Here is a 25,937-nt window from a genome sequence, read left to right on the forward strand (position 1 = left end):
CCTGATTTAATATTTCATAATTTCTTGAGAAATTCCTAGGCCTAGCTTTTTGATCCCCTGAATTTACAACAGCTTTTATTTAATATTTTGCATTGTTTATTTTAATTCAATTTAATCTGTTTAGCATAATTATAAAAGTCTATAATTTATTGTGTAGTCTTGAGTCCTTGTGGAATTCGACCCCTAAGTACTGCATTGATCTCTTATTTTGAGAGAGTAGCTCTAGGGTAAATTTGAGCATATCATAAGCCTTCCACCAACTGGAGTTGGAGGAGGACCTCTGGCTCCGTGGATCCTCTGGACTTTATGGATGACACACAATAAGTTGATCTTCAATAAGGAACGCATAAAGATCGAAGAGGTGATTAACCTAGCTATCATCAGAGCAAAGGAATGGCAATCAGCACAAGGAGAGAGTACTACTACAACAACTGAACTCCGAAACCAACGCCTAGCGAACCAGCTACAAGAACACGAAGATTTAATTACCTGCTTTACAGATGCCACATGGATCTCTGAACCAAAAGCAGGTCTCGGTTGGGTTTTCATGGATCAGCAAAATCGTACCCTCCTCCAAGGCTCAGATCTGGCAACCCATGTCCAATCTCCATTGATGGCCGAAGCGATAGCAACTCTTACTGCGGTAGAAGTTGCAATCGCTTCGGGTTTCAGTCATCTTTCGATAGCCTCCGACTCTCAGACGTTAGTCAAGGCACTCAAATTGAAGGTCCACTCGAAAGAACTTCACGGGATTCTCCATGATATCCTAGATCTATCTAACCAATTTACTGTCTGTAATTTCCGTTTCATCCCTAGAACACAAAATCGAATTGCAGATGCGATAGCAAAGAACGCTCTTGCTTTGTCTCTCTCTTGTATGTGAACCGTCGTTTTATGAATATAAGAGAATAGTTGCCCAAAAAAAGTCTAAACATCAATTTATCAAAAACAGAGGGAGTAATTCTTTTTTCTTTTTGTTTTTTCTCTGTTTTTATTTTTGTGTTTGTTGCTTATATAATTTTGTTTAGTTGTTCATACATAAAAGAAAAATATATGACTATGTCATAGAAGATGTAAATAACGGCCGCTGCAAGACGAAATGAACATGGTCCAGAATGAGTAAACAAATGTTTGATTTGATTTGATTTTATTTTATTTTTGTTCACTATTTGATTAAAATATACTTTTGCAGATATTTTTGGTAGACGAAAGAAGACAAATGTCCCTCCTTAATTAATTATAATAAACTGAAAACTAAAACGAACATTAGGTGGGAACTTTGTCCCATTCGAATCCTCCAACATACTCGAATGGACTATATGAGGATATGAATCAAAAGCATGAAACCCTAACTATCAAGAGAACGCATGGTTCGATAATCTGTCTCTTATACGATTCGCCTCTGTATACACGTAAGAAATCCAGACTAACCATTTATTTGAGAAAGAGTCATGGCACAATCGTATCAGATTAGCCAGCGGATGACCATTGCTAATCCCTGTTTTTAGAAACCCCACAACTAACTCTGAATCTATTTCTAACTTCATTCTCTACTACAAGAAATATGAGCATTATTAGCACACTGAAAATACTACTATATGGCTTTGGTAGCAGTTCCATAAACGCTAGGACATGAGGAGCTATAATAGCCTCTTACATAACGATAGTCAGACCTATTATAGCGCTAATCGTCTGCTATAAAATAATCTTTCATAACATTTGATTCATGCTATGATGTAGTTTTTCATGGCTGTTTTTTAGTGTTGTAATACACTCCTCCACAATTCCACCAAAGGAACTGAGCAAATACTGATATTAAGTGCAAACCCTTCCAACAAACGACCATCTCTATCCCAAATAACTCCCCAGCCGTGGCCAGCCCCATGTTTTCCCCCACAATCCTCCATCCGTAGAGAGTTTAACCCATCCCTCACTTGGCTCTCTCCAAGTATCTTCTCAATCCTCTCCCCCGCTTGAAAACTCCTGCTCACCAAACTATGAGTTCTCAAGACCTCCACAGCCATTTCTTTATGGAAACGAATTCTATCCTGGCATTTGCCGTGTTACCCAAACACATTGCCACACTGTCATTTTGAGTTCCACCATACTGCAATACTAATATCATCGGCCATCCTCCTCGACCCGAATCTAGAGCCGACCCGAGATTATTAAACAACCATTTCAAAAATGTAGCGGCAAAAAACTCTCGCCTCTTCCGTGGAGGCACTAACCTCCTCCAAATCCTTGCCATCGTCGGGCAGTCCCGCAAGACATGAATAATCGACTCTACAACTCTTTTACTTTTGTTGATACTATTATTTTATATTTTTCTTTTCAATTTAATTACAAAACTAAAGTTATGATTTAATATTTTTTAAATATAAAATTTTTTTAATTAATGGTTAAAAAATAATCTCCACAAATTTAAAGTAATGGTTCGTAGACCCTTAGTCCTTAAAGGAACTCCACTGTGGACGGCAAAAGCGACTGTATAATATTTTGTTTTTAGTGTTTTTGTAAATATTTTTACACTAAATGTGTATAATACTGTCGACAGAACACTAAAAAAAATTATCATTATATTTGTGTTTTCGATTAAAACATATTTATATTGTTGTTTGACTACTAAAAGATAAATATATCATCAGTATTTTTTTTTTAAACTGTCTTATTCTATTTAATAAACTATGAATTATTTAACTATAATTAATATAATATGAAATAATAATTTAGACAAAATTTCTAAATAAATATCAAATTGATTAAGATAAAAAATTTCATATTAAGGTTCAACAAAATAGTGAAAACATAAAATTACAAAATTAAAACCAAAAAAAGCATTAAAACTAAATGAAGTAAGATAATTTCGAAAAACATAATATAATTTTAAATATAATATCTGCCAAGGACGATGATGCTCGATATCAAAAATCTTTAGCTCAACATAGACAAATCAAAGATCATGAATGACATTCTTTGAAATGCATTAGTTGAGCAATTTGTTGTCAGAATATACAGATTCTGAAAATCAGTACAATGTAACTTTTTTCTATTATTTTAATTTATCGGTTGTAATCTTATACACTGAATTATAATAAATTATATATGAAAATATTTAATATTTATCAAACTATTGCATCTTAAATTTTATAATCTAACAATTATAGAATTTTGTTTTAGTATGAGATTTGATGTTGTGGTCGGAGGTAGAGAAAACGTTGGGACATCAAAATACTAAAATTACTGTTAAAATTTGGTGTCTAAATTGTCATCAGGAAATGAAAAACTCAATACATCCCATATAACTTGCACATGATATGAGCAGTTCTAACCATCAACAAGCATAAGTAATATCAAATAGTTTACAAATCTAAAATAATCAGTGAAAAAGTTCATAAACTATGTAATATCAACACTCGTTTTGCAAACCCTGATCGTTATGAAGAAGATTATTTGCTCATTTGATTACTTTCTATATCAATAAGATTATTTGCTAATTTGATTACTTCCTATATCAACAGCTCGGTTCATCATCTTTACAACTCTATTAAAAAAAGACTATTTGCTAAATTTGATTATTTCCTATATCAAAAAGATTTCAACAGGAAGTAAATCTGATAAACTTAGTCATCAAAATACGGTTAATGGTGTCTCGCGCAATGAAATTTTTTGTCAATAAAGTGTGTAATGTCATGGAAAAGTGTTTAATTGCTTATGCCCGAACACATATCGGTCGCCAAACCAAAAAATATAACAAGACAAAAAAGGGAGAATATAAATTTTTAAGAATTCTACAAATAATAATAATAGTAGTTAAGTTGTATTTTATTTTATGATTAATTTGATTTTTTAATGTTAATAAATGTTTTTTTATTGTTACGTCCCAATTAGCTCTCAATCTCACTCTAACTCTGCTGCTTTTTGTAAAAAAGTTATCTTGTTGAATAATATTTTCTGTTTAATTTACTGGTTTTTGTAAAAAAAAATTATTTTCCTTTGTTGGTGAGTTTTGTCGGACGTATAAAATCGTTAGTTTACAAAAAAAAAGTAAATTTGATGTTTATATGAAAAAATTACTTTTCTACAAAAAAAAATATCTAAAATATATATTAAATTATATTCATTTATGATACATGTACAATAAAATTTCTATAAATTAATAATTTTTAAAAATTAGTAAATTATTCCGATCTCAAGTTGTACTTGTGTAAAAAATGCTTCATTCGATAAAATAATAATAATTTTTTTTTTGGAAATCCTATGTATATATATGGTCCCATCAGTAACATAAATTAATAATGATATAAACTAATATATATATATATATATATGTGTATCTATCTAAGAAAATTTAGTAAAATATGACTTCTGCGTACTGTTTAACCCGGAGCTCAGTGTAGAATCAAAGTGGTGAAAGCTGAAATTTGTGATTTCTTCATTTATATATTGCTCAACAATTGAACCTTCAACACTAGCTTTGTTATTCGCTTTCTTCTTGAGGTGAAACATGAATCGTTTGAAAGGATACATCCATCAAAATTGCACTGGTCCACCAAGCTTAGCTTTTGAAGGTAAGTGAACAGTCAAATGTTCCATAACATCAAAAAATGAAGGTGGAAATATCTTCTCGAGGTTGCAAAGAGTCTGAGCAATATTTTTTTCGAGACGATCAATGTCACTTATATTCAGACTTCTTGAGCAAAGATCGCGGAAAAAAAATCCCACATCTACATATAAACGTGAAACAAGTTAAATAGTGTATGACATTGTATATATATAAATATACAAGACTAATAGAGACCGTTGCAAAATTTACCTGAGATTGCTTCATGGACTTCAGAAGGCAATAGTTCACAGAAAACAAAGGGAAATAACCTTTGCATAATCACGTGGCAGTCGTGACTTTTCAAACCATATATTTAGCACCTTTGCTCAAGGTTTATGCATCGCCCTATGTTAGATACATACCCATCAGGAAACTTTACCACATCCTTCAGCCATTTTAGAAACACTCGCTTTGCGTTTGGTGTCAACCGGAATATAGGAACAGGGGCCTTCCCAAAAGATGTTAGATGTAGAGGTTTTCTATCACAATACAGAACAAGATCTTTCCATGAATTCACAGAATCTTTTGTTTTGCCTGCGATATTTAGCAACGTGTTAATAACGTTATCAAAAATTTTTTTCTCAATATGCATAACATCAAGGTTATGACGGAGAAGATGTGTCTTCCAATAAGGCAGCTCCCAGAAAATACTAAACTTATGCCACTGATGCGTCTCGCCATATCCTTCAATCTGTGCGTTTACATGACTATTTCCACCATCTTCCACTGTTTTCTTCAATCCATAAATGTCCTCCAACTGATGAACTAAGATTTCTACCCCCGAACGATTATATGGTGCTGACTTCATGACGACCTTATTCTTTCTAAAAGATGTTCTGTTTTGTCTATAAGCATGATCTCCTGGCAAAAATCTCCGGTGACAGTCAAACCAACTTGATTTCCGACCATGCTTTAACTGAAAAGCATCTGTGTCCTCCATACAATACGGACAAGATAATCTTACATGGGTTGTCCATCCTGATAACATACCCAATGCTGGAAAATCACTTATCGTCCACATTAACACTGCTTTTAGATTAAAATTCTGCTTAGTTGAAAGATCAAACGCTTCAACACCATATGCCCATAGTTCCTGCAATTCTTCAATCAATGGTCGCAAAAATATATCAAAACTTCGTTTTGGATGGTTTCGCCCTGGCACTAAAATACTAAGAAATAGATATTCTCTTTTCATACACATATCTGGCAGGAGATTATATGGAGTTAGAATGATAGGCCACAACGAATAATTACCACCAGATGATCCAAATGGGTTAAACCCATCTGTACAAAGTCCCAGGTAAACATTCATGCTGTTAGATGCAAACTCAGGATAAAGGTCTTGAAAATGTTTCCACGCCTTACCATCGGACGGGTGTTCCATCTTCCCATCATGGCATGTATGTTCTGCATGCCAACTCATATGCGATGCTGTTCTCTCTGATAAATACAATCTTTTTAATCGATCTGCTACTGGGAGATAGAACATCCTCTTGTATGGAATACGTTTTGTAGTAGAGGAATCCATTCTAGATGTCTTCTTTGGTTTGTACCTTGGATGCTCACAAAATTTGCAGATGATTAAATTTTCATCAGGATCACCCCAATAAATCATGCAATTATTTATACAGACATCAATCCTATGGTAAGGCATACTCAATATACGCATCAGCTTCTCTATTTCATAATAGCTTTTGGATGCAACATTACCTTTAGGTAAAATCTTATGAATCAAATGTGAAACATTATCAACACAAGTTTCAGCTAGATTATGGTCTGTCTTAATGTGCATCACATCAGCAGCCAAGGAAAATTTTGACAAACCTTCAACGCAATTATCATAAAGAGGTTCACTTGCCATGTTTAAACGGTTGTAAAAATCTGCAGCCTCAGAGTTAGGGACTTCCCAAGCATTGTCATGTACAACAGGTTCACCCGAGTGTTCACCAATTCCAGCACTCATCCCACTAAAACAAATAAAAAAAAGTATAAAATTAACTATCCATTATTATTTAGCATACATATATATATAAATTACTAAGGCCCACTATTTTTTTGTACGAACATATAGTTGTGAATAGATGTTGCATTATAATTGGCATGAGATAAAAATGTATATACCACATGGTAATTATATTTAAATGTATATAAAAATATATATACCACATACTAATTAATGCCTTATCTCTATTTTTATAATTAACCATAATTTAGGAAAACTGTTAAAGTAAAAAATTGTGAATTTATTATAAGAAAATTTACCTTGTTTGTGGCATAAACATTTCTCATGCAGAGCTACATTCTCCCATGTATGCATTAGAATTCTATTCAGGTTTTGTTGTTTGATAAGTATGGTTATCAAAATTTTCATCACCCGCTTGATATTGGTATTGAGGCTCAAACGTTTCTCCGTGAGCAGTCCAAACATAGTAGTTAGGTTGAAATCCTCTGTTATATAAATGGCCATGCACAATGTTTGTGCGAAAAAGTTCCCCATTATGACAAACTACGCATGGACACCAGATTCTTCCCCCCTCATATAGCTGCTGACTAGCAAAATTTATGAATTGCTCCAATCCAACTTCATATGCAACATATACTTTCGGCAGATATGGATCCATACATCTGTACATCCATCCTCTTTGAACTTCAATATTATTACTTGAGGAAGACATTTGTGAAAAAGTAACGAACGAAAAACTTGAAGGAAAATTTGTATAAGAGAGTTTATATACTCGAAAAAATATATAATGCAGAAGAATTTTTGAAAGAGATAATTTGTGATCGTAAGGAAGTAGCAAAGCAAATGTATATATAGCAAGAGTCATAAACGGTGATATTTCTAAATGAATGGTGAGCTTTCTCTACAACTTGCTCTGATGTGACAATACAGAAAGAACTATTGCTACACTATCATCTGTCGGAAACCATTATCTCTTCCTCACCATTTTCCACTACTTAATTGTGTCCCTGTACCCACTAAAATTGCTACTGTCTCCTCTGTCACTATATTGCTACGAACAACTTGTTGCTACTATTAGCTACGCATAAAGCGACGCAAGTTGTAACAATTATTACAACTGATTCGTGGCAAATGTTATATAAATATTTCCTCACAAACAGTTACGACAACTTAGAGGCTACAAACTTTTTTGTAACAAAATCAGTAGTAAATCTGCTACAATTATATTTCGTCTCTATTTGTTAGTGAATTGCTACAAACACAGACGAATTAGCTACCAAAATTCTTCAATCAAATTAAGTAACATTTTGTCACAGTCTGTAGTAAATATTTGCTACCACCAATGCTTGTAGCTAAATTTCGTAACTATACACAACTACTCTTCTAGTGTTTGTCTATTCTTGAATTTGCATTTTTGTTAGAGTTTATCTCTGATATTTCTCCTTTCATCAAAAAATTATGATGTTGTCATATCTGTATGATGCTGCCATGGCGTGAACGGACTGGTAGATGACGAGATATAACCATTGTTGCAATTTTGGAGTTGAGGACACCTCTTTGCTGAATGACCTTGAACATTACAAAATTGACACTTGCCAAGGTAGGGACGAAAGTTACGTCTGTGTGTATTGTTGTGATTAGGCTGCCACGTCGAAGAAGAAGTATTATTGTTGCTGACCTTGTTATTGTTGCGTGCAGTGTTGTTGAAGCGAGGGGAGTGATTGTTGCGTTGAGTAGCAACATTGGCTGTGATTGGAAGGGTAGGAGAAGCTGCTTTGGCGAGAAGTTTGGCTTCATGATTGAGGAGACGCTCATGGACATACGCAATGGAGGGTGAGACATCTCGGCTGGCAACCTGATCAACAATGGGACGGTATTCTTCTGGCAAACCATCAAGAATCTGTTCAATCTTGTCATCATGGAGAACCGGGGCTTCCAAGAGTGCAAGCGTATCAAACTTGGTGGTGAGGCTGCAAACATATTCATCAATAGTATTGTTACCTTTGGTGGCAACCTTAAGCTGATTCTTTAACTGACGAACATGACCACGACTTGGTTTGGCATAGATCTCGGCAAGAGTGGTCCAGATCTCAGCAGCGGTGGTGGTTTGAGAGAGAGTGGTTTGAACTCCAAGAGAGACCGAGCCAAGTAAGGCACTGTAGAGTAACTGATCTTGTCTTTGCCACAGGGAAAAGGCTGGATTTGGAGCATCAACACCATTGGTGGTGACCATCAAAGGAGGTTTGGCCATGGAACCATCAAGATGGCCAATAAGACCATAACCAGCGACAAGAGATCGGACCTGCAACTTCCACATTAAAAAGTTGGTGTCGGTCAGTTTGGTGACATTAGTCATGTTGACATTAAAGAGATGAGAGTTGGTGATTGGAATCACGTCAGTCATTTGTGGAGCAGAGGTATTATCGTTTGAAGCAGACATAGCGGCGGGAGAAAAAGAAAATTTTTATTTAGATCTTAGTATCGATGCTCTGATACCATGTATGATGAGAATGTTAATTACTATTGATTGAATGATTACAACTATATATAGTGAGATACAGAGAGCCTAACTAGAGATTACTAATTTACAAGAATACCCTTAATACAATGTGATACATTCTCTACAATATCAAATCGCATAAGAAATTTTATTGTTGGAGCTCATCTCTAATATTTTTTTTATTATTTTTTAAAAAAGAAAATTACAAAACTATGAAAAAAAAAATCTTCATAAATTAATTATTAAAAATTATTAATTTATCAATAAATTAAAATCTCTATAAATTAATAAAATTTTATAGTCTCAATCTTATTAATTTATAAAGGTTTTACTGTATTTGTTTAAATTTATACTTTTAGAGGGGTATAATGCAATAAAAAATAATAATATTCATCATCTACTCAAAAAATTAAATGATACATCACTTATCTAAAATATAACTAAGATCATCACCTTTAATGAAATGCGATGGTGGAATCACGTCAATTAACATGCTGTCCAACTACTGCAGGATATTTCTATAAAATTGTTAATATTCTTTTCATTCTTTTCAATACTAAACTTTGTCGTAGATGACAAAGATGATATGATTAAGATAAGCATCAAGACGAAAAAAAAAAGACACTTTACAGCTAACGGTAATAAAACAATTAAATTATAGAAAACTTAGACTGCATGATCATCAAAACACCAATCATATGACTTTTATAATAACACTTTTCAATTTTGTAAGAACTAATCTAGACCAAACGTTATTAAATAGTATAATCTTGTAATCTACATCTAATCTACATACTATTCATATTCTTCTTTTTTTTTCGTTTTGTTTTTCTTAAACACATACTTTCTTTCATTTATAAACCAAGAGGGTTAGAATCCTTTTACAACAAGGTGCCCATTAGTCATCCTCAAATTAATGTCTCTAATTTTTTATAATATTAAAAATAATATTAATCTAAATTTAGATCTTCACCCCATTGTTTTTATTTTTTCTCCTCCCATTAGTCATCCCTAAATATGAGTGTCTTATATAATTTTTGTTAAAAATGTGTTGAAAAGCTTAACGTTAACCTGCCAATGAGAAGCAACACACATGAGAAAAACAAATCAAGAACAGAACCAAACAACACTTAATAAGAACAGAACCAAAAAACACTAACAAAAGCAAAACCAAACAATACTAACAAGAGCAGAACCAAACAACACAAACAAAAATAGAACCAAACAACACTTAATAAGAACAGAACCCACTGAACTTTGGATACCTGGATTATCATAAAAAAAAAATAAAAAAAAAAAAGAACAGAACCAAACAAGACACAACACAATAGCAGAACCAAACAAGACACAACATAATAGCATGAACCAAACAAACAACACTATTAAAATGGCTCATGTCACGTAAAATAAACAAACAAACTCTTAACTCCAGCCATGGCTTATGTCACGTAAAATAAGAAACATGAAACATAGAATTTGAGTAATTAAAACTGGGAAAAATGTCATTAAAATTCTCAAGTTTAAATTTTCGTTCATTTAAATCACCAAGTCTATGTTTGGAGGAAAAAATACACCAACTTTTTGTTGATTTCGAAATAAACCCCAAATTTTGGTTGATTTAGCCTTTTGAGGCACCACGTTAAGTGGTCAAACGGAACAATTAAACGCGGTTAATTGTTCGTTAACAATTTCCGTTTATAACAAAAAGACGCTGGTTCTATATCTGTAAAACCCCTAAATTGAGAATCGATTTCTCATTTCCCCCAATTGACAAATCCTAATCAATTTTAATTATCCCAAATCAGAAACCCTAATCGATTTTCAATGACTCCGAGAAAGAAGATTGCTACACGTCGTCCCAAACGGAAGAAGCCTGATAATGCTGGTGAATCCTCTGCTCACGAGTCTACTGCTCACGGTTCAATTGCTCTTGAGTCGACTGCTCCTGATTTGAACGCTCCCGAGTCGACTGTTCCCGAATTGGCTGGCGGGGTAAGTACTGCAATTATTATGTATGATTTTTGTCTCTTAGGTCAGCCTGTTCCTTTAGAAGAGCGTGATTCTTGTCCCTTTGAAGAATTTGATGCTGTTAGTGGAGATGATTGTGAGGTTGTTGGCGACAAGGATTGTAATGATATTGGGTACGAAGCTGGTGTCGAAGAAGACTTCAACGGAGAGGAAGATGAAATCAGGGGAATGGAAATGGAAACCAAGTATATGTAGAGGAAGATGGTAACCGTGTTGGTGTAGAAGAAGAATTCTGCGAGGACTTCGAAGCAGAGTTTGGAGAGGCTGCGAGAGAAGAGAAAGACGAGACCGATAACGACAGTGGAGATGATATCTTTGATGATGAGAAGATTCCAGATCCTTTGTCAGAAAGTGAAGACGAAGATAATGGCCAAGGTGATGAACATGTAGAAATTGAAGATCCAGAAGTGTTGCTCGAGTTGGGGAAAACTTTTAGCTCACCATAGGAATTCAAGATAGATGTTTTGAGGTATTCTCTGAAGAGTAGATACGACATTAAGTTGTATAGATTGCAGGCTTTGAAGATTGGTGCAAAATGTGCTAATACCGATCCTAAGGTTAAGTGTTTGTGGAGATGTTACTGCTCATACAATAAGAAGAAACACAAAATGCAAATCAAGGTATATGAGAGTAAGCATGTATGTGTTAGATCAGGTTTTAGTCACATGTTAAAGCGAGGAACGATAGCTTGGTTATTTGCGGATAGGTTGAGACAGAATCCAAAGATCAGACCGAGAGAGATGGCTGCAGAGATTAAGAGAGAATTCAATCTAGAAGTTAGTGAAGAACAATGTTCTAAGGCTAAGTCAAGAGTGAGGCGAGAAGCAAAGGCTGGTCATCAAGAGCATTTCTCACGGATATGGGATTATCAAGCAGAGATTTTGCGATCAAATCCATGATCAATTTTTGAGATAGAGACTATTCCTGGTCCTACAGTTGGGAGCTTACAAAGGTTCTATCGGTTATTTGTTTGTTTTCAATCACAAAGGAGTTCTTGGAAGCGGACATGTAGACCCATCATCGGAGTAGATGGTGCATTTCTGAAATGGGACATCAAGGGACATCTCTTGGCTGCTGTTGGAAGAGATGGAGACAATAGGATAGCTCCACTTGCTTTGGCAGTGGTTGAGATAGAGAATGATGACAATTGGGATTGGTTTATGAAGTTACTCTCTACTTCATTGGGTCTTGAGGAGGGAAGACAAATAGCTATCATTTCTGACAAACAATCGGTTAGTTAAAGGCATACTTTAATTTATTATGTTATCATCAATCATATTAACATGTGTTTCATTGATTTGCAGGGTCTTGTTAAAGCCATCAAGAACGTTCTCCCACAAGCTGAGCATCGTCTTTGTGCTAAACATATCATGGAGAATTAGAAGAGAGACAGTCATGATTTAGAACTTCAACGTCTGTTCCGGAAGATTGCTCGAAGCTACACCACATGACAATATCATAAACATATGGAGGCATTACAAAAGTATAACCCAGGTGCATTTAATTATCTGCTACGCACCAATCCGATGACATGGTCTAGAATCTTCTTCAGGGTAGGTACGCATTGCAATGATAACTTGAACAACCTTAGTGAGATTTTTTAATAGAACCATACGCCAAGCTAGGAGGAAACCGTTACTAGAGATGCTTGAGGATATTAGGAGGCAATGTATGGTGCAGAATGAGAAGAGGTACATAATCGTTGGAAGGTTGCAGACAAGATTCACAAAGAGAGCTCATTTAGAGATAGAGAATATGATAGCAGGGTCTCAGTTTTGCATCAGAAGCATGGCTAGGCCCAATCAACATGAGGTCCAATTGGGAGATGAAACTTATTCTGTGGATATGAATGCTTTTACATGTGGATGCTTAAAGTGGCAGATGACATGTACTCCTTGTGTCCATGCTGCTTCTGTGATCATAGGTAGGAGACAGAAAGTTGAAGATTATGTTGTTGACTGGTACACAACAAAATTGTGGCGTGAAACATATAGAGATGGTATTCACCCTGTCCAAGGTCAGAACGAATGGCCTAGAATGAATAGATTAGGAGTCTTACCACCACCTTGGAGAAAAGGAAATCCGGGTAGACCAAATAACCATGCGAGGAGGAAAGGTAGGTATGAAACTGCCTCTTCATCAAGCAACACAAGACTGCCACGCAATGGAAGAGTCATGACTTGTAGCAACTGCAAACAAGAAGGACACAATAGGTTATCTTGTACAAACCCGACAGTTGAAGCTCCAGCTGCAAGACCAAGAGGTCGACCAAAGAAGAATCAGGTTTGATGCTTTTGTTTATTTAATATTATGAGACTTAACACCATAAAAGAAACCGTTAATCATGTTTTCATACTTTTTAAAACAGGAACCAAGGAACGCATTGTTTGGCCAAGGAGAATCACAGCCATCTATACACGGTTCATCACAGCCAGCTTCTCAAGGAGGCACAATGCCACCTACACACGGTTCATCATAGCCAGCTACACAAGGCGGATCACTACCAGCTTCACAAGGAGGATCACTACCAGCTTCACAAGGAGGATCACTACCAGCTTTCCAAAGAGGACCACAACCATCCTCACAAAGGAAGAAGAGACAAAGGAAACAATCAACACAAGAGAGGGCATCAACATCAACACAGTGGGAACCTCCTCAAGCTCCACAGCGTGAACAAGGACTAGGAGGCTGTAGATCATGGTTTGAATGCTCAAGCTAGAATGTATGACATGACATGGTGTATTTTTTTTTTTTTTTTGTGTTTGGTCAATGACCTTTCATGTTTGTTGCGGTCTAACATGGATTTGTACTCTTTTGTTGTCAAAACGATTTGTTCTCTTTTGTTGTATGCCTACTTTAATATTTAAGACTTAAAACATTCACCAACATACGAACAAGAGCATTTGTCAGCAACACCAACAAGAGCATTTGTCATTAACGAACAAGAGCAAGATGCATTACACACACTAATAACCAAGAGCAAACGAACCAAAGTTTGTTTGCTTTGCTTTTACAACCACTAGGTAAGCAATGCCAATTGAGACAAAACAAAGATAAACAAAACACACTTTCAACAACTTTTTAAACTTGCTGATTTCCATTTTGTTCCACAATGCTTCTTCCTTCAAGTCTTGTAAAGCACCAATAAACTCATTAACCTCGGTTTTTGTTTCGACAATCTCATTGGCCATAAGTCCTAATTTTGGTAATGCATCTTGAACTTCTTCATACACAGCATCCTCAACCCACTTAAACAAGTGACCCTGTTGCAAAAACAAACACCATTACTTACCATTGCACAGATAATCAACATTGAACTTCTTAGTGACTGCTTACATCTCTTTTGTTTGTCCACGAGCTTGGATCTCTTTTTGTTATACACCGGAAGAACGGTCGACCAGGATTCTCTTCAGTTCTCGATGTAAAGATCGTTACACCGGCTCCACAAACACACTTTGATGGCACTCCACGGTCAAACGAAGCTACCACCGATGTCTCTGAGCTAGAACTCATCTCGTCAGTCGAAGAAGAAGAGAGAAATCGAAGAAGAGAGATAAATTGAAGAATCGGGATAATTGAAATCGATTAGGGTTTGTCAATTGGGGGAAATGAGAAATCGATTCTCAATTTAGGGGTTTTCACGAGAAATAAATCGGCGTCGTTTTGTTATAAACGAAATTCGTTAACGGATAATTGCCTCGTTTAATTGCTCCGTTTGACCACTTAACGTGGTGCCTAAAAAGGCTAAGTCAACGAAACTTTGGGATTTATTTCTAAGTCAACAAAGAGTTGTTGTTTTTTTCCTCCAAACATAGACTTAGTGATTTAAATCAACGAAAATATAAACTTGGGAATTTTAATGACATTTTTCCCAATTAAAATTGATTTATAACAAGACACAAACAATAACAAACATGAAACAGTGGATTTGAGTAATTAAAAACGATGCATAAACAAGACACAAATAGTTATCCAGAGCTTTAGATTCAATCTTGAAGAGGTTGAAACCGCTACACAATATTTCTTGGAAATGAATTTGCTTGTTCCCGAGCTATCCCGTTCCTACATCATTTATCGAGAGTCAGGTGATAGCATCAATGCACAAGTTAAATTTCATCTTTTGTGATACCATTACTACCACAATCACCCTAGTCTACAGCTAGGTCTGCTTTGGATCCTTATTGGATCTTTAACAAGTATTTCTAACTAAGCAAAGCTTATCAGCTAAATGACTCATGAGGTACAAGAGTGAAATTTTGTTCGGACTCAATTAATCTGCTCCTAACAGCACAAAACACGGAAAGAACCATAACAATGGTAGATGCAGCCGTATAGAGCCTCAAAAGGTTTAAACTATGACAACATCAAGCATTTTAACTAATGTCACAACAACTTCAAGAACACTACAATCTCAATGACATGAAAGGTAAAAACTATGAATTTGCTACACACTAAACTAAAAGATTTGGTTAATCATGAGGTAAAGCTAGTAATAGTGACAATGTATATGAGATTTGAGCTAATTGCAATTTGTTCAACTTCCTTAATTGTGAGAACCTGATAATATGAACTACAATGTAACAGTTGGCAAACGCATCACAAAACTTAGACTCAAGGCGGTTTGGTTGGTAGTAATCTTTTGTTTCCGGATGCATCACATGATGATACAAAATAATCTCTAAAATCAAAACTCTGCACTTCTGGTATCAACTTAGGTTATAAAAAATATGTAATCACTGATCACCTGTTACAATGGCTTTTGTTCTTCTTGTTTTTTGCCCGTTGCCCGGAAACGTTGAAGAATTAAGATTTATGTTGTGCCAAAAACAAGTTTTGAAATCTGACAAAAAGCAATGTTCATAATGATATATGAAATCGAGGGAATTAACAACATGATTCTACATCCGATAGATTACTATTGCCCATCATGTTTGACGTAACAAATATGAAATGGAGTAGAACAGAGAAAAAAGGAGGTTACAGCATTAATTATACCAACCAGATAGATTGGTCTCTCTCTTTGTTACATAGGGTTAAGAAAAAAACGTTATGGAATGAGAAAGCATTATTTGTGTGAGAGCTATGTTGCATGACCACATGGTCTCTTTTCTACACTTAAGGGGGTTTAAGGTGAGCTTTTTGATGATAAAATGGAGGTCTCTACAATGGTCAGCATGACTTTGCATTACCAATAGTTAACAGAAAGTCATATATAGGCTGCTTAAGTAACTAGTAACTTCAATTTACTTGTTCTTGGTCCAGTGGAATTCTCTGAAAGAGAACAAGCTACCCTGTCACCCTGATATGAATGTCTTGGATCGAGTTCACTTGGGAGAAGGGGTATTTCGAAGAAGTTGTCTAAATGTTGAGTTTGGGCCCGCCAAGATTATGAGGCCAATCATGATCCGAACTTTGCGGTTATCAAACACACCCAAAAAAAAAAAAAATCTGTGTATTTCTAACAAAACAATGAATGAAGTGTGTGTTGTAGATCTCGTATAGAAACCAAAATCAAAGCTGGAAATAATCAATTAAAGAGAAATAATTACAATTTGGGACGAACCTTATATTTCATCGTTTCTATTTACAAAATGTATGAATGTGGTACTGTATAAGAATGGTTTTCTTAGCAATAATCAATCTTACACCAAGCAAAAGACCTCAACATTTAAGCTATTTTCATGGAATAGCCAATGTGATAATGCAAAAAGAGCTCATATCATGAACAAATTTACTTGAAGGTACGTAATAAAATTGGAAACAAAAGGTTGTTGTACTAGCTAGCCGAAAGAAACACACGTATCACCATTTCTAGCTTTGGAGTTAATTACATTTATTGATACCATTACATTGAAAAACTAGCGATTAGAAAAGACCGAAAAATTCGATTATCAAACTTGTTTAATGTAAAATTGAAACCAACTCAACTGATTTATTTTAGAGATCATCTGATTCATTAACCGCTAGTTTTAGGGGATAAATGAACTGGTATTGAGGGAATAATGAACAAGTGACTGTAAAATATATACTGACCTGAATTTTCATATATCTTATACTATTGCCATGTCTCGCTGCTCAACTATATCTACAAGGATTTCGGTTTTTAATAACACCACAAAAGCGCTATCTTAATTTTATCTTAATATTACGATAGTGTTATTAAAAACGCTTCTGTATCGCCTGCGATAATAGGTTGACCATTTTCGATAGCGGTTTTATGTATTACTATCGTCTCTTCGTCAAATATAGCGTTTTTTGAAATGCAATTATATATTTTACAAAAGCAATTATATTGTGTTATTATTTATTGTTTTATCATTAGAACAATTGCTATACTTGATTCCTTGAGTTTTCCTTTTTAGTATTTTTGGATAACTTGAGAAATTAAAAAAGAAAAGTATTATATTTTATTACATTAATTTATATATGAAACCAAGATTCAAATGAGCTATATTACAAAGTAAAAATTACAAACAAAAATAAAATTTCATACAACTTTTGTATTTAAAACCTTAATCTATCTCCATTTCTCCAACAGTTTCTCAAGACATGTATGTCCGAAGGCACCTCTTTCGTCCACCACGTCTCACACGAACACGGCACAAAACAAAGCTCGAAGATGTAGAGTATCACCCTGTTTCACAACAATAAACCAAAATCAGAATAGTTAGTAGATGCTGCGTTTATTGCTTTACGTCCATGTATCCCATAATCAGAATAGACTATCACCCTGTTTCATGTTACCTGCAAAGATGTTTTACATCCTTGGAAGCTAAACGGATAGGTAACAACACCAACAGTCAAATAACCAGCATCCTTGGATATCTGAGCTACCACCGGACCCTGTTCCACCACCCATTACCAGCAGTTATGAAAACAAGGTCTGATCCTTTAAGAGCATTGGCAATTGCATCTTTTGATTCTTCTGCAGCTTGTTCTCCAAGAAGCGGGTTTCCACCAGTACCTATAAAAATTAAGTAACAGAGACGCAAGTTTACTGCTTTTGGGTGCCAAAACTCATACAACACCTTCACAAATAAGTATAATGATACAGTAAAAGAGACAGTGCAATAGGAGATACGTGTAGGGTGGAGATTGAATGAGAAAGCAACGGTTAGGATTGCTTTGGAGTTAAACAGAGGAAGTCACGTATAAAGGAAGCAGAGATTAGATTTGCGAAGGATATCGAAAAATTGTAAAAGTTTGGTAATCTTCTTCTTCTCCAATTCTCTCTGTAAACTCTTTAGGGTTGTTGTTTCATTGCTGTTAGAGCTGATTCTTCTTCTAAGCTCTATCACATGAAATTTTGGATTCTCGTTTCATGAACGACGATTCAATTTGGTGTTTGTAATTGGATTTTAGTTGAGTTACAGTTTCTCTGTAACAAAGGTATCAGAGCTGTGTCATCCTCGGATTCTTTTCAATGGCGGTGAAACAATATCAAATGGTGGTTCGTGAAGCTATGACTGAGACGCGATCGGAATCGTTTGGATCGGTGGTTAGCCATACAGAAGGATCGATTGGAGCTCACAACGTCGGACGATTCTCACGGCTTGTCTCTACAACTCCGATAAGGAATCACGCTGGCGATGAGAGATATGATATGAACGAAGCGCTTACGATGTCGAATCATGCTCATGTTTGTAATCGATTTCGGTCGTCACAAGCAGCAGCTAGTTTCTCTTCAGATCTTAAATTTGGGAAGCGATCAGGTATCTCTAATACTTATGCTGAGGTTACACATCCTAAGAAGTTCGATTTCCCTAGGTTTAATGGTGATAAGATTCAAGAGTGGTTAGTCCTCGTTGAACAATTCTTTGAGATAGATGGAACACCGGATGAGTTGAAAGTAGGTTTAGTATCTGTTCATTTAGATGCTCTGACAACTACTTGTCATCAATCCATTTCACAGTCAGTTTTGTGGGAGCATGTTAGGCGTAATTGGGGGCTTTACAAAACGTTGTTGCAAGGATACTATTATAAGCTAGTGGATGTCATTGGAGAGCTGAAACAGTTGCAGGAAACAGAAGGAATTGAGGAGTATCATGAAAAATTCAAGTTGATTAGCGACAAAGTGACATTAGCTGAAGATTACTTGGTTGATATCTACTTAGAAGGGCTGAGCACTGATACTGAGCTGCATGTTAGAATGTTTCAACCCAAGTCTATTCAAAAATGCTTATTGGTGGGAAGATTGTATGAGAAAGCTCAAGCTTATCGGAAAAAGGTTCAATATAAAGGGATTTTATCATCCAAACCAGAGCCTGTTCATAAAACAGTTCTTATTCCTACTATAGAGAAACCTATGGATACTATAGCTCAGCCTCACAAAAAAGCTTGTGGTGAATCAGAAGAAGTTCAGGTGGAGAAGGTAGAATCAGAAGAAACCAGAGTTATAGCTCATGTTTCGGTTAATGCAATTTCAGGAGTCTATGATTGCCGAACAATGAGAGTGAAGGGTTCTTATGGGAAGCAAGTGTTGTATATACTCATTGATTCAAGTTCTACACACAACTTCATGGATTCCAAGATAGCTAAGAAGTTGAAATGTGTTCTAAAACCTGCAAGTATGGCTCAGGTTTCAGTAGATGATGGGAGATTATCGAAGGTTGATGCTAGCATAGACAAGTTTCAATGGGAATTTAGAGGTACACAGTTTCAGACTGATCTTATGGTACTTCCCTTGAGTGGATGTGATATGGTGTTAGGCAATCAGTGGTTGGACACTTTGGGGCCAATAATTTGTGATTCTAAGAAGTTAGTGATGCAGTTTCGTATAGGACATAAGAAAGTTCTTCTTCAGGGTATTAGGCAAGGTTCTGTTAGAGACATGAAGGCCATAAAGCTTAATAAGCTGAGGGAAGATCAACCTTCCATGATAGGTGTTCATGAAGTTTCTGGGAAAGAACTGATATTAGAGTGCTCTTTGGTAGAGAATGAGATTAAGAAAGACTTGGTAGAAGTTGATGTTACAAAGGCTAGTGATGATAATCCAGTCTCGGGTGATGGAGAAGTGCTTGAATTCAACATAGAAGAGTGTGAAACAGATTCAGGGATTGAACAAAATCTGTTGATTCAAGGCCAAGCAGAGATTCACTCCACATATATAGAAGGTGTCTCTCAACCTCCGGAGGTTAGTTCAACCCTTGAAGACTTTGATCAAGTCGATGCGACAATGAATCAACTGTTCACATCAATTGGATTACAGTCTGGTTATGGAAACGTTGGGGTTTTAGATGTCTTGGATTTTGGCATTCACATGGGGTTTGATCATCATGAGGAAACGCTGCATGTTTTCGTTGGTGCTGTTGTGAATGTGTTGTTTCAGCATTCACCTAGTCTTTCTCTTCGATTACAGAGTAGTAAGAAACGAAAGAAACGTCCAAAGTGTTGGATGTTCAAGTTTAGAAACATCATAAGCTTTGGAAAGAAGATGCCAGTGTTGAAGACATTGTCCGTTGGAGAAGCTGTGACATGTTGTTTACACGTTTGGGATGTCTTTCTCCTCTGTTGCATAAGTTTCATTCATTTCAACCATGTGGTCATGGTTGTCTAAGAGGGGGAGATTTGATACAGTAAAAGAGACAGTGCAATAGGAGATACGTGTAGGGTGGAGATTGAATGAGAAAGCAACGGTTAGGATTGCTTTGGAGTTAAACAGAGGAAGTCACGTATAAAGGAAGCAGAGATTAGATTTGCGAAGGATATCGAAAAATTGTAAAAGTTTGGTAATCTTCTTCTTCTCCAATTCTCTCTGTAAACTCTTTAGGGTTGTTGTTTCATTGCTGTTAGAGCTGATTCTTCTTCTAAGCTCTATCACATGAAATTTTGGATTCTCGTTTCATGAACGACGATTCAATTTGGTGTTTGTAATTGGATTTTAGTTGAGTTACAGTTTCTCTGTAACAAAGAAATCAAATATCTCAGCTGCTTTGTCTAGATCCACCATAAACCTTGTCGATTCGGTGTTGAGTTAAGCTGAGACAGATCTTCTTTTGTACCTTGAGTGAATCCGTATCTCACTTACATCGATGGTGGTTGTGGTTCGATTTCAAAACAGAGAGTGAAAGGGAGAGCAAGGACATGATACAGATCTGGCTATGAATCTGGGTAATTAGGGTTTTGTTCGGTGGTAAAGAGGAAGAACTGATCTGGCTGTGAATCTGGGTAACTAGGGTTTTGTTCGGTGGAGAAGAGGAAGATGACTGATCTGACTGTGAATCTTGGTAAAGGATTTCATTGGAGGGGAAGTCTGGTTATGGTAAATTGGTAGAGAAAACAAGGGTGAGAAAGAAGTTTTGAGAAGATTGAAAGAGATAAATATTTGAGAAAATATAAACTTAAAGAAGTGAAACAATGGAGTGGGAGGGAGATTAATATTTTTAGCCGCTTCAATTTTTTACCAAATACTTTAGCGGGACACAGAGCCGGCCCAAAGGCCAGGCCAATGAAGCATATGCTTGCGGCCGCCTATTTTATAAGCTTTTTTCGGCCCTATTTTTCAAAATGTTTCTGTAGTCCAGTGGTAATAACCTTCCCTGGAGAGTTAGAGATCTCCGGTTCAAACCCCAAGTGCTAACCATCTTTTTTTAAAAAGTTTTATTTGCTGGTGGCCCTAAAAAACTTAGAGACGGCTCTGGCGGGACAAATGAATTATTTTCCATGTAAAATATGCATAGCGTTTCAAAATATACAAGTGCTATGTATACTATAGTTTTCATGTTAACCATAGCAGAAAAATATAAAACGCTATACTATGCTGTTATCAATACCCTAAATTCTTGTAGTGTAAGAATAACAACAAGATAGGAACAATATTGCAACTTGGAAAACAGAGCGCGACGGACTTGTATAATGTTAAGGTTGTACTTTCTTTTCTTATTTTTATTTTTTCGTTTTTGAATAAACATATAAAATTAAGGTCTTTTCTACAGTGTCTAATAAGGTTAATCTTCTTCACTGAATCTGAAAATCGTATATTTTAATCGATGCTCGCCGTATAAAGAAGATTTTTTTGGTCATCAAACAAGGTCGTTTGGTCAATCAGTTTAGGTAAAATTGGGATTAGAAAATGTTTGTAATAAGCACATGGAGCATTGAGTTACTCGTGGCGAAGACTTATATAGTTAACCAATAGCCTAGATTTTAAGTGATGCTTGACGTCTCAAATCTATTACGACTCTTTCATATTAAAAATTCAAACAGGCAGCAGGTTAGAGACTAAGTTGGAAACGAAAACAATAAACAAAAGAAACAATGCAGTTTTTAGCATTTATCCCCAAGAAAAGGCTTTTACACGCAAAGTGGGTGGAGGAAGAGGTGAATTTGGTGATATAAAAATCAATAAAGAACATTAAAGTACAAGAAAATCAAATCGGCGTAAAAAAGTAATACAAATTTGGAACTTTAGTTCACGTTAATGTCGGTCGATGGGTTCAAAAGCATTATGATAAGTAACTACTTAGATGGTGTATTGTATATCCATGCAAAGAGGACGTGACATATCTCAAAAATATTTGGTTATCTAAGTTTTTTTCACGTAAAATGAATTTTATTTTTTTGGTTGGCTTTTGCAAATCTTAAAATAGTTTACGTTACGAGTTTAAACATTTTTTGTTATTGTTAAATTGAAGACTTAAACACTAAATGTAACTTTTTTTCTTTCTATTTTTTGAAATTACGTACGTCTTCTATATTTTGCTTCTTTTTTTTTGTCAAAAAACTTTTCATTGTCTCGTACTCTCGTCCAAAAATTCGTCCCACCTGTAAGCTACCACAAGTTCTTTTCTGCATGTTTTGTTTTTGAATACACGTATCCACTTTCCAATAATAGCTTATGTAATTTTGTTTTTCTATCGTAATTAAATAGTAGTTTATCTTAAAAATAAATCATATTAAACGTGTTTTATCTTGTAGTAGATAAGAAAATCGCATAGTAATGACATAAATAATCAGATCTATCTCCCAAGATTTTCACATGTATATATTTGCTTCTTCTTTTTTTTTTAACTAGCATTTTATCTTTAAAATTTGAGATATTTTAATCAGATTAATGACAAAATAAGCAAGGTGTAACAGCAGTGCCGTGCTTAAGGTGTTGTGGAAAGGGCATTTGCCCTAAGCCACCAATTTTTAAAAATTTATTAAGCCACATTAATTTTCTATCTAGGCTTATATATATATATATATATATATATATATTTAAGTTGATAACATAAATATATTTGTAAAGTGGTGTTTTGTTTGAGAAATCCATGACATTATGTCATTACAAGAAAGTCAATATTTTTTATGTATAAGAAAATTTCTGCACATAAAATAATTATGTTTTATAGTTATAACTATATATAGTACAAAAATACTAATAGAAGACAATTAATAAAAAAATGATTATTAAGAATAAAAGAATTATGTTTTGGAATTGTGGCTAAAAAAAATTTTTAGGAAAAAAAGATAGAAAAGTTTGATTTATACTATTTTTTCATCTAAGATTTGGAATAAAAAAAAATTATTTTAATATTTTTAATAACAAAAGCTACAATTTTTATCCGCCCTAAGCCACAAATAGCCTGAGCACGGCACGGCACTGTGTAACGGTGTAAGGACTATGTCGTCTTCTTTTTTCTGCATTTACTTTTACTTTTGTATGTGGTGTTCCAATCACATGAAATCATAAAACTTAGGGTTTGAATCGAAATTCATCTGTAAATATTTTTTGGTTAAATTCATTTATAAGTTATGAATGGGTAAACATAAAACAGAGGATTATAACGGGATAATGCTAGTTTTTTCATATCATGTTTTTGTTTAAACTAAATTTCTGTTTAAAAACTGAAAGATATACTATGTTAATAAATAATATTGTTCTAACCTATAAACACAAACGCAACAACAAATATCTCCCTATGAATTAGCTAAGCTTTTTCAATACAAAATCCTTTATCTTATTTTATTTTGATTGTTGTTCATGAGCACCTACCTCCTCTCTACGTATAAAAGGAATAAAAGAAACTACGGTACTGAAGAAGAACAAAAAAAAGAAAAGGCCCAGAAAGTCCAAAAAATATGGGCCCAATTTTGCGTTGTAGCGCATTGACAACTACTCTTGGACAAGTACACGTGAATGCCATTTCCTGCTATACGTATAAAAAAATAAATTATAATACTCAACGATTATTCGTAGCTTATTACTTTCCTTTTCTTGATAATTGCTTATTACTTTCCTACACTTTAAAACCTATTTTTATGTACATAATAACATAAAGTCATGTATTTTACTTTCATTTCTTCATATTAATTGATTTGGATATATCGACAGAGGGATACACGAATGAGGCAAACGAGAATGCATGATTAATATTTGATATTTACTTTTTAAAAAATAATACTCCGATCTAATATTTAATATTTGATATTTAATATTAAATATTTGATATATATATTATTTAATAATTTTCACCATACGTACAACGATCTCACAAGTCCGGATCCAACCAAACAACATTGCTTTTTTTTAATAAATTATTAACCCAAAAAAAATTAGAGAGAGAAAAAGGAGCTAGATTTAGAGAGAGAAATAATGGATGTAATGATGATGGTGAAGCTGGCATTTTCTGGAAGTTTAATGAGTATTTTCTTCTTTTAAAAAAAAAAAATTTAATTTTTTATAAAATAGAGAAAAATATAATTATTGCCTGAAATTTTCCTTATTTTCGTGTTATGATGGATTCTTGTAGTTGAAGTGTAACATTTGGTCGAACAAAAAAGCACAGCATTTTGGACCATCATGATCCTTAGTTATTCCTATATATAGTTTTTTCTTATTGACATCATTTATGTACGTATGTAGCATAAAAGAGTCTAAAAAATTACCATTAAGAGTTGGAAAATGAGGTCGCCAAAATTATAAAACCTAATTCAATTTATGCTTTACACGAAAACATACTTATCGTTCTTATATATGTATGACGTGCTTGCATTTTTTAATATTCGATGGACCCATTCCATTCCTCAAGTTGTTGATTATTTATGAGTTTCTTATTAAGAATGAAATTATCATGGGATAACTGGTCAAGAAAGTACTTAAACTTGATTGTCTTGAGTTAACTCAAAAAAAAATTGTACAAAAGATAATGGAAAAATTATAAATAAAAGAGTTTTTTCTAAAAATTTGTCCATATATACTTTTTTTTTAAGATTGTCAATTGTGACGAAAATGCTCATACTAATAGAAATAGTGAAGTTTTTAGGAGTTTGAACCAAAAAACAAACAGAAAACCCATGTTAGTATACAACTGTGTAAAAATAATTTGAAAAAAAAATGTTTTGGGTGTCAAAAATCAGTTTGTAAATTGCTGATTTATGGTCTAAATTGTTTAGAATAGACTTTCTACGATTTTTCCTCTTTCTGAAATATTTAGATTGTTCATTCTACAGTTCGTATATGTTCTACGAAGTTTAGACGAAAAATTTGTTCTAAAAATTTCAGAACCTGAATTTTGTATGTTCTACAAAATTAAGAATATGTATTCTACGTTTTTCTTCATTCTACATCAATTTAGAATTCGTTTTCTACGTTTTAGCCCTATATACTAAAAGAAGTAGAAGATATATCATAGACATTTTAGAATTTGTAATCTGTAAACCTTAGAATACCCTAAAAATAGAAAGAAAATAAATTAAATAAGGAAAGTGAATATTTTTAAATATTTTTTAAAGATTTCGTAATTATTGTTTAGATTTGTTCTAATACATTTTAGAATGCGTATTCTAAATTATTTAGAAGATAAACAAATTAAGAAAAATCGACATTATACCTTAACGTGATCGGTCACCATCTC

General features: G+C 34.4%; 2 protein-coding genes and 1 pseudogene across 2 annotated transcripts; 1 reads left to right on the forward strand and 2 right to left on the reverse strand.

Moving 5' to 3' along the window:
- Positions 1-310: 310 nt before the first annotated feature.
- Positions 311-883, forward strand: LOC147919320 (uncharacterized). Its single transcript, XM_087503935.1, has one exon. The coding sequence runs from the start codon at positions 311-313 to the stop codon at positions 881-883; it is 573 nt and encodes a 190-aa protein (XP_087360061.1).
- Positions 884-4,411: 3,528 nt separating this feature from the next.
- Positions 4,412-7,392, reverse strand: LOC104771269 (uncharacterized). The gene is made up of 3 exons (XM_010495777.3): positions 6,869-7,392; positions 4,817-6,573; positions 4,412-4,727 (listed from the first exon to the last, which is right to left on the reverse strand). The coding sequence occupies exons 1-2, from the start codon at positions 6,886-6,888 to the stop codon at positions 4,920-4,922; spliced, it is 1,674 nt and encodes a 557-aa protein (XP_010494079.2). The 5' UTR covers positions 6,889-7,392; the 3' UTR covers positions 4,412-4,727; positions 4,817-4,919.
- Positions 7,393-14,063: 6,671 nt separating this feature from the next.
- LOC109131220 (uncharacterized protein At1g43920, Chloroplastic pseudogene) lies at positions 14,064-14,610 on the reverse strand (annotated as a pseudogene).
- Between the last annotated feature and the right edge of the window lie 11,327 nt (positions 14,611-25,937).

This window comes from Camelina sativa, chromosome 20, assembly GCF_030686135.1.
Source record: "Camelina sativa cultivar CO46 ecotype springtype chromosome 20, ASM3068613v1".
NCBI lineage: Eukaryota > Viridiplantae > Streptophyta > Magnoliopsida > Brassicales > Brassicaceae > Camelina > Camelina sativa.